Genomic DNA, 12551 nt, shown 5'->3' with positions numbered 1-12551 from the left:
TTCGTTACATACATTTGTTTGGAAATTTCAAACAATAAAAAATGTAACTTGGTAATATAAAAAAATCAAATCACGACTTTTCTTTTAAGTAATCGCTACTTCACTCTTCACTACCTATGGAAACGATCCTTTAGTAGTGTATTTGCAACTCTGACGACAGAGTTGCCATTATCAAGAAAGTTTCTTGCACCTGCCTAAACTAAAACCAGTTTTGTCCACTTGTTGCTTTGTAAAATGGCGGAAACCTGTTGCCTTGCTTCCATTTGATTGGCTCTAATGCTTGCGAATATGTCAAATGTCTATGTTCTCTGTCAAAAAAATCAAAATTTGTGGTAGTTATTACTGTTTGGGTTCGGTGTTTAGTTATTGTTCGGGGGCTGTTTTTTCAATTAAAAATTTCACGGGTAAATCTTTGTTGTCTTTTCTTTTTCTAATTGTATCAGAATAGCTTTTTTAGCTGTGAAAACCGGAAGGGTGAGTGTTCTCAAATTCTATCTCTAGCAATGAATAGTCTGAAACTTTTACTGTAACTTTGATGTAACTGAATCTTTACTGAAAAAACAAAAGTTCAAATACAAATTGATTGTTATTAGAGGTAGACGATGTTTTCATTCAAGAATGTTTGAAAATATATTCAATGTTTTAGTATTCAATTTTTAGGTATTTCATAAGAATTATATATGGTGTCAAAAAATAGAAAATTTCCATCAACATTGAAAATGATGAAGCATAATGCTCAAAATTTGGATTTAACAAAAAATATCACTTCAAACAAATTTTTATTTCCTATATTACAACTGTTGAATGTTTAGATCTGACACAAGCACTAGACACTAGAACTGCAATACTCCTGTCGACGCTCGTTTCAGCAACTAAGTTGGCATCTTCAGTGAACTTTATCTCCTGAAGATACTGAGAAGAGTATTACAGTTCTGGTGTTTGGGGAAAGTGCTTGCTTTGGATTCATTCTATGCCAGAGGTTCCAGTTTCACCTTTTTTTTAAATGCTTCGTATTCACACATCAAGAACTATTCAACAAACTTAATATATCAAATGTTTTGATGGGAATTCTTTCCCATGACCAATTAGATATCTTTACAACTAAAAATTTCAAAAATAATCTTAGTAGTAAGTAAGTAAATAAGTAGTCTTTATTGAATAGGAATAATCGTAATATTCACAATACAAAGCTATAATTCTACAATAAATGATTATTAAATAAATACTATATCAAAACATAATATAATATATGAATCCATGTATAAATTTAGAATAAAATACATCAAAAACAATAAACAAAGTAAGATTTAGATAATACAAATATTAACACTATACAATTAACTCAATTCAGTATGAAAATAAGTGTTTAGGGATTTTCTTCAGAATGCCAATTTAATTTACAGGATGTCTTCTCAGTCAGACTTTTTACCTCCAGATGTTCAGAATTTCCTCTTGGCAGAAATGGAAGGGGACAATATGTAAGTATTAGCTACATGTGGTAATACATGACACATATTCACTACATGCTGTTGCGTGGCCTTCAGTTCTTAGGTTTTTCCCAAATTTTCCAACAGCAGTACTATTCAGTTGATTTGGCTGGAACCGATTGAAATAAATCAAACACTAAATGTTAAATGAAGGTTAACACAACACGTTAGTAAAAACCGTACCCAAATCGGTTTAACTGTTCTAGCGGACAAATGCAAAGATGATCACACAAATATTCTGAAATTGTTTTGGATGCGAATGAGATATTAAAGATCTCCAATAACATTGTTTCTCAAATTTCTTTCATATACAGATAGTGTCAGTTACATTTTTATTTTGTGTATTGATATTGTTTGTATTACTGTGGTAAAAGTACATTATAGTGGATGAAAATAATACAATAATACAAATAATGCAATACAGTTACGTTACATTGTGTCTTATATTATAAATGAATGATTATGTTATATATGATATATGTATGATTACTTTATTTATACAAGCTTTGTCAATAAGATAGTATCTTAGACAGTATAGCTTATTTTGATTGATTGGTATAAATATAAAGGGCTGTTATAAATTTCATAATTGACTTTTCTGTCCTCATAAAATTTCAAAGCAGCCTATGAATATTTGGACTCTATTCTGAACATAATTTAGTAAGAAGTAAGGCTAGAGGAAATTCAGCCAATGTTCAGGTAATAAAATAATATCAGCACATTTGATTTATTCATTCCTTTTTTATATTCAGTGGAATGAACGAACTAGATTTTTTTTCAAATCCTGTGACTGAAAAATATTCAAACTTTGCATATAAAAGACATTTTTTTCAGGGATAATCTAAACTTTTTCAAGGACGAACCAACTTTGAATGATTTAAATGTAAGTAAAAAACACGAATAAAAACATACTTTGTAAGACAATGCCACCAATATGAAATTATTTATAATCAGAAATGTATATTGTATAACTTATACTCCAATTCATTCACATTTGTTTCTTTTTTTGCATTCATTTTTAGTATTCAAACATCCTAAATGGATCAATAGTTGCTAATGATGATTCAAAGATGGTTCATCTTATTTTTCCGGGAGTACAAACAAGTGTCCCATCAAATGATGAATACGATGGTCCATATGAATTTGAAGTAGATGTTCATCCCACTGTGGCAAAAAATTCGTGGGTGGTAAGTCAAATAACTTTATTTTAAGAATTTTTTTTTTATATTTTCCTAGTAGTTTCATAATCGAAATTGTAAGATAGAGAATTGATATAAAAATTTACAACATTCATTCATCATGGTTTTATTTTTATGGGTGTCATTAATAGATAGTGATAGATGAATTACAAACATGCCTAGTAAAAGCAGCAGTTATTATTGCCTTCTGGATTATTTAGACACTAAACATTAAAATTTTCTGATTGATTTGGCAGTTACTTGATGAAAATCCATAGTAATTTCACAAACTACAGCTTATGATTTGATCTCCACAAACTTTATTTGATAAATATATCATGACATGTTTCGTTAACACAGTAACTTCTTCAACTACAAGTTGCTTCTTACGCTAATATTTATATACCACAGGTAACTACAATTGAGACTACCTCCATCAAATTACCTGAACCTCTACAACTTTTATATACCTGAGGTACTTCTTCAATTATGATTACCTCACTTCTACATCAATAATAATAATTCCTCGGTTTTTTTAAGAAAACAAGTTCAATAATGGTGATCTATTCAAATCCAGTTGGTTATTCATTAGAATGTTTGAATTTTTCTATTGCTTCCAAATGATTCAGTTTCAAACCTTTATTTTTTATGTGTAAAATTTCGAACTCTTCGTTGAAGATATAATTTTCTTCTAAAAGATGATTTGAATATGTTGAACTTGTTTTCTTATTTTCATAGCTCATATGATGTTCCTGGATTCGATTCCTAAATGTTCAGCCAGTTTGACCAATATATACCTCAAGACACGTTCCGCACTTTAATTCATATACTCCTGATTTCTTGGATTTGGTCAAATTTTGTCTTTACTATTTTTAACTAACTTTCCCAACATATTACTTGTTCTATATGCAATTTTAATATCTCATTTCCTCAAAAATGAAGCCAGTTTTTCTGTTGTTTGTCCAAATTACGTTAAAGCTCTATCATTTTGATTTTAATTACCTAACTTATCAGTAGGAAAAACGTCTGGAATCGCTTTTTGCATAAAATAAAAAAACTAATATTCCAAGTATAAGTGATTTGTAATAGAATTTCAAAATTTAAGTTAGTAACTTAACTTTAACGATGAAAATAACTGAAAATGAATATACAAATTCAATTATTTATCATAAAGTCACTCATTTGCAGAAGATAACTCAACTATGATAAATATATAAGATTGTTTATTCCTCCAAAGTGTAGAAACAATACAAATTATTTTTCTTGGTTTTCATTTTGTGATTATTACAGGATTTTGTTTCTGCCAAGTGTAAAATAAAGTAATTTTAATTACAGTACTCTACCACCCTGAATAAAGTTTATATGACAATGGGCAGTCCATTTCCTGTAGATTTCAGAGTATCACATCGACCCCCGAACCCATTATTCATCAGGAGCACTCCCGTTTACAGTGCTCCCCAATTTGCTCAAGAATGTGTTTACCGGTGCCTAAACCATGAATTCTCTCATAAAGAGTCTGATGGAGGTAAGTATAAGCATGTACATAACGGGGTTTTTTTGTTAAATGGGCTTTTTTGTAACAGACTTCAAACATTTACATACATTTTTACTTCTTGTTGTTTTTTTCCCACCTAAATGAACATAATATATGGGTGAAGTTTTATAATAATACTTCTATTATGGATATTCAACTGGGTGAACCCAGAAGTCATTCAATGTTTCTGTTGATTTTTGAAAAATCTAAGGTATTGATCAAGATTGCTTCAATCTAACGATAGAACCTTTTTCCGTTTTCACCATTTATTCTAGTAGCATCTATAATCACGAATGTTCCATTATGAAAGTGGACAGGGACGTACTTGTTCAATTTGCAAAGTAATTTAGAAAACAAAGTTACTTCTAAGTTGGTGAATCATTGGTTTCAGTATCCATTTTGCAGATTTTTGGCGCATTCAAATAAATTGCCGAAACTGAAACAAACTACCAGAAATACGTCTTACAAGTAAGCCATGCGCCTTGTTCCTGCTTATTCTACTGTATTATCTTTTAATGAAATTAGGATACCGAATAAATTTTCATATTATTGAGAATGAGTATTTTGGAAATGATTTTTTCTCGATCAGTTGTTTGGATGTTTCTAATAGATTTATGAAAACCTATGAATGACACGATGATAATTTCAACCTCAGAACTATGAAGACCCTTCTGCAAATTTCATTAGAAGGTAATATCAAATGAGAAAAATAAATTTAAATATTTTTGAACCACTACCACTTCCTCTATATTTTATAAGAACTTTAAGTTACTCAATCCATCGATACTTTTTTAGATCTCAAGGAACACATTCGCCCTCATATCATAAGATGTGCCAATCAGTATGCTGCTTACTTAGGTGACAAGTCTAAAAATGAACGTCTCAGCGTTGTCATACCATTCGGTATCCCGCAGACGGGTACTGAAAGTGTTAGAGAAATTTTCGAATTTGTTTGCAAAAATTCTTGCCCAAGTCCTGGAATGAATAGAAGAGCTGTGGAAATAATATTCACTTTGGAGGATAATCAGTAAGTATATTAGGTTGAATTACCTAATTACCGGTAATTGACTAGTCCGATAAGTTACATATTCTGTAGTTTTCACCACACAATGTGTATTCTTTTGTGATGAATAAAATGATTCTGATTCTTGAATTTTGCCGCGGACATGTGTTTCTAGCTGCCTTCGTTATATGCAGCTATAGCTATACGCAGCTATAGTATGCCTACGTGACTTCTGAATCCAGGATATACATTTTTTTATTTATTCGGTATAAACGGCAAAACCCTAAGTTAAAATGTTATATAATATACATGTATAAAAATATACCTTAATTCAAAAAAAGTTACAAAATTCATATGAATATTGAAATGAATAAAATAAAAAGCAAAGTTACTCTTTGCTTGACTCTCAGGCCAACCAAAAGAGAAGTTCTGGGCAATTGGTTTGGCCTGACAATCATTTAAATAGAAATGTTGGGTCGGCCTGAATCCGCCTGTTTTCCAATATGGTTAGATGTAGTCTAGGAAGAATAACAGTGTAGTTATGTCGCTGGTCTATTTGAATACCCATTTTGTAGGCAGCACTATGCAAAAATTCATTTTGGACCTTTTCCGGTGACTTTGTACACTAAGTAAGAGGGACACCACACAATGGATGCATACTCTAAATGTGACATAATTAATGAACAGTACAAAATTTTCAAAGAAATCCAAATGATTTAATATGGGGATAAGAATGACAACTTTTCATCAAATATAATACCAAGATCTTTAACTTCAACGACTTGGTTCAAGGGTAAAGAGTTCATACAGTATTCATATGTGATTGGTGCCTGAGAATGATTGAAACATGTGACTAGATTTTTGTCAAAATTTAGTTGCAAGCAGTTATTTTTACACCAATTGGTTAAATGGTTTACATTATCTTCAAGTTTCATACAATCAACATTTGATTCAATAACATGGCATAGCTTGAGATCATCAGTAATGTCAGTAATAAGATCATCAATAAAGATATTGAAATGTAATGGTCCACAGTGTCTACCCTGAGGAACACCAGAACAAGCTTCAATTGTATGTAATATATAATTATTAATTTTCACCCACTGAATTCTACCTGTAAGGAATCCGCAGACACGTGTTTCTGGCTATTGGCCTCATCAGCGAGGTGTAGCTAACATGTCCACCTAGGCATGTATACGTATACATGTATACATGCATATGATGAGGCCAGGTTATTTTTATTGCGATGAAAATAAACTGAACTTCGCCTTTTATTTTGTAATAAAAAATTTCATCGTATAAAAACTGTTAACTACCTAATATTGGAAATAATAAAGACGAATTATTATTATTATTATAGCCAGAAACACTTTTCCGCGGTTCTTCTCTTTGTAGTTAATATAGATATATTTTAGGTTATAATCATTTTACATTTCATTTGTTATTCATTGCATGGAATCCCCTTTTTAACCATCAAATATAATAAATATTCATATACATTTCAAAAATTTGAGAAGACACTAAAAATGTCATAGTTAGACTTGAATTAAAGTCAAGCACTACAAATAAGCAAAACCACTAAGATAAGCAGAATTACAGGTTATACATCTCAAATACAGAGACAGATGGCGACTATAATATGAATGATACATAGGGTAATTCGAGGAGAGATGGGCAGTGAGGTGAGATGGGCACAATATCCTCAAGCGGTTATTTAAAGAACTATTAACATTTCGTCCGCTGCTAGTTGGAGGAGCAGGCGCGGCCATTGTTGTAGAGTCGTTTTATAAATCGTTGTGTCTATATTTTTATATTATTCACAAAACACTGTCAAGATAAGGTCTCAAAATTTTTCGCTCAAGATGTGTTACTTTTTCGTTTTTACTGTTTTTTGAATAATTATGCTTTGGCATAACTAGGATGGGGCTGGATAATAATGTTGAATGAACTGGAGTCGCTTAACGAACATGTAAACCGTATGGCCGAGGTGCCCATCTCTCCTCAACAAAAAGGAGAGATGGGCATTAAAGGCACAAGGATAGTTGGGCAGGTGCCCATCTATCCTCGATAACTGAGTTAGATTATATTCTGATATTTTTCTATTAGATGCCAACTGTGTATGTTCGGAAGGGAAACACACAAGCTTCCTGGACCGAGAAATCTCTGCAGGAGGCCATTGCCAAAGTAAGAGACGGGCAGAGGGTGCTTGCTATTGCAAAATTATATAGCATCCCCAGAACTACATTACAGAACAGACTTGAAAGTGGAATAAAATCAAAAGGTTCATTAGGGCCGCCTAGTCAACTAGGCGCAGAAGTGGAAACGAAAACTGTCAACTATATCAAAAAATTACAAGCGAGAGGGTTCGCACCAGACCGAAGGGCTGTGCGTGAAACGGCCTTCAGGATTGCGCAGGCACTTCAAATCAAAACTTCCTTCAGTGAGGATACTGGTCTTGCAGGTTTTCCCTGGTTTAATTCGTTTATGTGCAGAAACCCAAGTTTAAGAATAAGGCAGGCGGAGGGCGAGCTAAAAGATAAGGCTCTAAAAAAAGAAATGAGACAGAAGGAAGTTGAAGAAAGAAAAAGAAAGAGAGCTTTTAACAAAGGAATTAAACAAAAGGGAGTTGAAGAAAAAGAGAGGGATAGAGCTTTGAAGAGAGAAATTAAGGAAAAGCAAGCAATGGAGAAAGGAAATAAAGAGAAGAAAAGGAGAAGAAAACTTTCTTATCAGTACGACGAGTCTGAATGTGATGAGGCCATTTCCTTACATGACGACGGTACTGACGAATGGGACGAAGAAGTTGAGGAAGTTAAAGAAGATGAGCCAAAAGAGTTGCAAGAGGGCACGTTTGTGGTAGTGAGAGTTTCTGGAAAAATGGCCTACCGTTTGTTCGTTGCCAAAATAATTTGTAAAAGTTCAGAAGGCATGGAAGTCAAATTTTATAAAAGAGTAGAGATGTTAATGAAATTTAAGGAAACCGATGAGACGAATTATGCAGATGAAGAGGACGTTGTCATAGTGCTGTCAAATCCGATCGAGGCAAGCTCAGCAAGATATCAGAACATGATAGGTTTTAGTAACGGTTTATCTGAATTTTCTATGTTCTTGGGCAACTTGTTTCTTTCAATAAAACAGCCTAGCACATTTAGACCTCATTTTGAATTGTTCTTTGGTTAATTCTCTTTCATTATACCTATACCTGAATACATACATTGCCTTTCGATTCTTTGCCTATTGGAAAACTAGAGGAATACAATTCAATTGAATTAGGTAGAAATTGTGATTTCCAGCGAAAAAATCACAAAAAATTGTCGCTTAATGTAACTTAAAGCTATGCCCATCTCTCCATACCGGTAAATTTCTTGGTGCCCAACTCTCCTCGCAAGGCGAGGAGAGATGGACAAAGACAAGGGTGAGAATTTTTCCTAATAGATCACAAATAAATCCATTTCGACGTAAATGTTGCAGTACATTGTGTGTTATAATCTCTATACTAACATATTTCAACAGAGGTTAGCAAATAGTCTGCATACTAACGGTGACACCATTCGTTTTTCAAAACTGTGCCCATCTCTCCTCGAATTACCCTATAAGTCATAAGTGAATACATTAAGAATTTGGTGTACAATTAATCTTCGAGACCCTCTCAGAAGACATTTGAATTTTGATAGATCTGTGATCTCCAGATCTATGGTTTTTTGTTTGCCATGTGTATGTTCCATTCATATTCTATTCACATACTAAGCATAGTGATTGTTTTGGTTTTTCTAGAGGAACTATTTATGGACGCAAAACATTAAATGTGAGAATATGCTCTTGTCCAAAACGTGATAAAGAGAAAGATGAAAAGGATAACACTGCCAACACTAATCTGCCGCATGGCAAGAAGAGAAAAATGGAGAAGCCGTCAAAGAAACCCATGCAGACACAAGCAGAAAATGATACCAAAGAGTTTACTCTGACCGTAAATCTGGTATACGAAAGAATTACAGATGAAATTATAGATTTGTATTGTTTTAGATACCGCTGGTGGGTCGACATAATGAACAAAATGTGTTGAAGTATTGCCATGATTTGATGGCCGGGGAAATCCTGCGAAATATCGGCAATGGTACTGAAGGGCCGTACAAAATAGCTTTAAACAAAATAAACACGTTGATACGTAAGTATTACTTGTTTGGTAGTTGGCATTATTTTTACTGTTCCAAAATTATTTTCGGAGTAGGTGTCGTATTCAGCCATATTTATTTGTATTGTGGCCATAGGTTTCCAGTCAGGAAGATTAGGCTTGAGTCCTTGTTGACTCATAATGCATTGAATTTTTATTCCACCAGTTCTTGTGGTCTTCTTGTGTTTTTAATTCATCTAGTGATTTGAATATACGAATATTTTTTATCATATACATCAACATATCTGAAATATAATCTACTCAAAACATTACTATTAACAAAGAAATCAATGAGAATTAAAAGAAAATAATGAAATAAATACAACTTTTTGTTGTATCAAAGGTATTTTCCGAGATTTTTGGCCATGGTCTGCAGGTTTTTATGTCTGACGTTTCATCTACTACTGCGGTAGTAGATGAAACGGTGCTCGAGTTGTTCTCAAAGCAGAAACTACAATGTTGGAGTTTGTCTCCGGTTTTATATCGTCATCGGTGGGCGACGCTTCGTTTCGCTTAATTGGATCAATCGACCTTGTTTGTGTTTATACACAATCTGGCAGGTAGTCAGATTTTACTTACGTTCATCGGCTTTGATTATCCTACCGTAGTAGTAGATGAAACATCAGTCAAAAAACCTGTAGACCATGAAACCCGGAAAATAGCTTTGGCACAGTTATTTCTGGCCATGAAATTTGAACGACCCATTGTATTGATTGAACATCATTGTTTATGTTGTAATTTTTTCTTTACAGGTGAAAGTTCCGAGTGACCTTATCAATTCTATGTATATTTCTTATACAATTCCATTTTCATATTTCCATTTGATAATAAGAAACATTTTAGCACCTTTTAATCCTACACTGCAGGGAAGTCAATATTTCTTTAGTTTTTTGCATGATATTGTTTGTTATAACATTTTTTTTTTAACAACAGGTGACTTGATTTTTGTAAGGTATCTCATTATTTATGTTTAAGACCTAAAACACGTAACCAAAAACATGAATGGTCATTGAATTTGGCTCGATAATCAATCCATTGTTCTTTAAAGTAATATCAACCTGTTCACAACTTTTGTGATGCACTGAATGGCTTTCTATTATTATTATTTTTCAGCATTGTACATCATACTTGCATAGTTTCAGTTTTATTATTTTTTCAAATGTTTCATTTATTTTCATTCTTCCACCTGAACTTGGATTTTGGACACATGGCTTTCACAATGTTCTATCACGAACAGTATGATAAGCCAAAGTGAGAGTTGATAATAGTTCATATTAATATCTATTGTAACACCGACTATTGTTATATAAATAGTCGTTTTTTGTTACTTTTCTTGCTTTATTTTATACTCGAGTCAAGTGTAGTCAGTATATTGACTATGCTGGAAAACCTGTTTTGAGTTTATTTTTACTTACATTCAGTTCTCATCATTAGAAATTGTTTATTTTTTGTGTGCAATATTTACGAAAAATGGTGCAATATTATAATAGGAACATTAATAAAGTAACTTGAAAGCATAGAGGTGGTGAATTTTGTTTTTTGATCAACTTTTTGAAATTTATGCGCCATTCTATAAACCAGTTATTTTTGATAAATTCAAAATTCACGAATAGGTATCAACCTGATTGCATGCTTATTCTATGTTTGTCCTAAAGCAGGTCTCTATAAAACTTATCTAAAAGTTGCGCAGAGCAAATAACAAATAATTTTTGAATGGATTATATCAATTCATGAACTGGTTTAATTGAAAGAGTAGTTTATTCTATTGGGTTCACAAAAATATAAATAATGTGTTACTATCTGGATCATTTGTTTTTTTTCATTGAGCTATATTTTGTCATTGTATTGTTGAACTTTCCCTAAATCCCAGTGCCATAGTCGACGATCAGTCTCACTCCCATCCATCAATTATTCGAAATCTCATTTATTTTAAAGACTGAGGACGGGGTGGGACTGTCAGTGTATCTGTTTAATGAGAACCATCTTGTACTAGGATTGATATGTGAATCTATGAGTAGGTGCATTTTTATATATATCTTTATGTTTATTTAGTATTATTGTACAGGTTATGTACTCTAGTGGAAGAATACATAACCTAATTATTATATATGTTCGTTAATATACAAATTTTTTACGTTTTTAAAATATATTTTCTAAATATTCAAATTGGTTTTTTGATTATACATATTGCGAGCATAAAATTTATTTATTTTACGGGATCACTCCCATTTGAGAATAAAATGAACAGTTATATAATAAAGTAATATACTACATTACATTAACTTATGTTATTATAAAATACATATCATAATACTACCATGCAGTTAAGAGATTGTTTTTGAATTTGCTGAGAGATATACTAGTTACTTCCAATTTTCTTTCATTAATAAGTCGAAGAACAAATATCAAAATTCATCTTTGTTGGAATTTTATAAGAGTCTTCCACTGGAACAATTTGATAATTTGCATAAATTTGCTCGTCGGTTGTTTTCTGTTTTTGGTACTACTTGCTTGTGTGAGAAAACGTTTTCCAAGATGAAGTACACAAAGAATTTTTACAGATCTCAATTAACCGATTAGCATCTTAAATCTCTTTTGATAATTGGTACAAGTAAAATTGATCCACAACTACAAAGTATTGTCGGTTGAAAATCACAATTACATGAATCTCATTAGTGTTTTTGTTTTGATGTGATTCATTTCAATTATTTGTTAGTTATTAATATGCTTAAACTTAGATACTTAAGTTAAGTTTTCTTTGTCATCATTTCTGTCGTTAAGTTTTACCTTGCAAGTAAATAAAACAGAGTACCACTCTGAGGTAAGTGGACAGATTAATAAAATTAAGAAAGAAACCATAACATTTATTTTCGTAAGTTTCAGTCAAATCGCAAACACTACACGCAACAAAATAAACGTTCCGAGACGGACAAAACCTGACTATTGCGCAGCGTGAAACCGAATAGATTCCTCTCCAAGCAGTCGGTCTAACACTCTAACACGTTGAGCGCATTACGTCAGCGTGGAACGTGTTGCGCTCTTTAGGAAAACAGTCCTATTGAATCTCTTTGGAGGAGACGTATTAAGCTGAGCGTAACACGTCGCACGCTACGTGAAAAATGCGTCGCTAGGAAGACAGGGCTTAAGGAGTAAAGAGTAATTGACAACATTGAACAAA

General features: G+C 32.4%; 1 protein-coding gene across 2 annotated transcripts; it reads left to right on the top strand.

The window, feature by feature from the left end:
* Positions 1-255: 255 nt before the first annotated feature.
* On the top strand, positions 256-11539 carry LOC111512948 (cellular tumor antigen p53). Of its 2 annotated transcripts, none has more exons than XM_023169113.2 (9): positions 256-404; positions 1404-1478; positions 2322-2370; positions 2510-2674; positions 4001-4190; positions 4995-5226; positions 8977-9169; positions 9226-9367; positions 10126-11539. In XM_023169113.2, the coding sequence occupies exons 2-9, from the start codon at positions 1405-1407 to the stop codon at positions 10140-10142; spliced, it is 1062 nt and encodes a 353-aa protein (XP_023024881.1). In that variant the 5' UTR covers positions 256-404; position 1404; the 3' UTR covers positions 10143-11539. The 2 variants fall into 2 exon arrangements, with proteins under 2 accessions (XP_023024881.1, XP_023024880.1); XM_023169112.2 differs by having other exon boundaries at positions 276-474.
* The last annotated feature ends 1012 nt before the right edge of the window (positions 11540-12551 follow it).

Source organism: Leptinotarsa decemlineata, unplaced genomic scaffold (assembly GCF_025532065.1).
Source record: "Leptinotarsa decemlineata unplaced genomic scaffold, Ldec_3_MD MMD2_P_RNA_scaffold_1, whole genome shotgun sequence".
NCBI lineage: Eukaryota > Metazoa > Arthropoda > Insecta > Coleoptera > Chrysomelidae > Leptinotarsa > Leptinotarsa decemlineata.
This window is presented reverse-complemented; position numbering and strand designations above follow the sequence as displayed.

Excerpts from the sequence above, each read along its gene's own strand:
- LOC111512948 (XM_023169113.2), top strand. The coding sequence starts at position 1,405 with ATGTCTTCTCAGTCAGACTTTTTACCTCCAGATGTTCAGAATTTCCTC. Across the intron at positions 1,479-2,321 it reads GAAATGGAAGGGGACAATAT|GGATAATCTAAACTTTTTCA; the intron begins GTAAGTATTAGC and ends CATTTTTTTCAG. Across the intron at positions 2,371-2,509 it reads CAACTTTGAATGATTTAAAT|TATTCAAACATCCTAAATGG; the intron begins GTAAGTAAAAAA and ends ATTCATTTTTAG.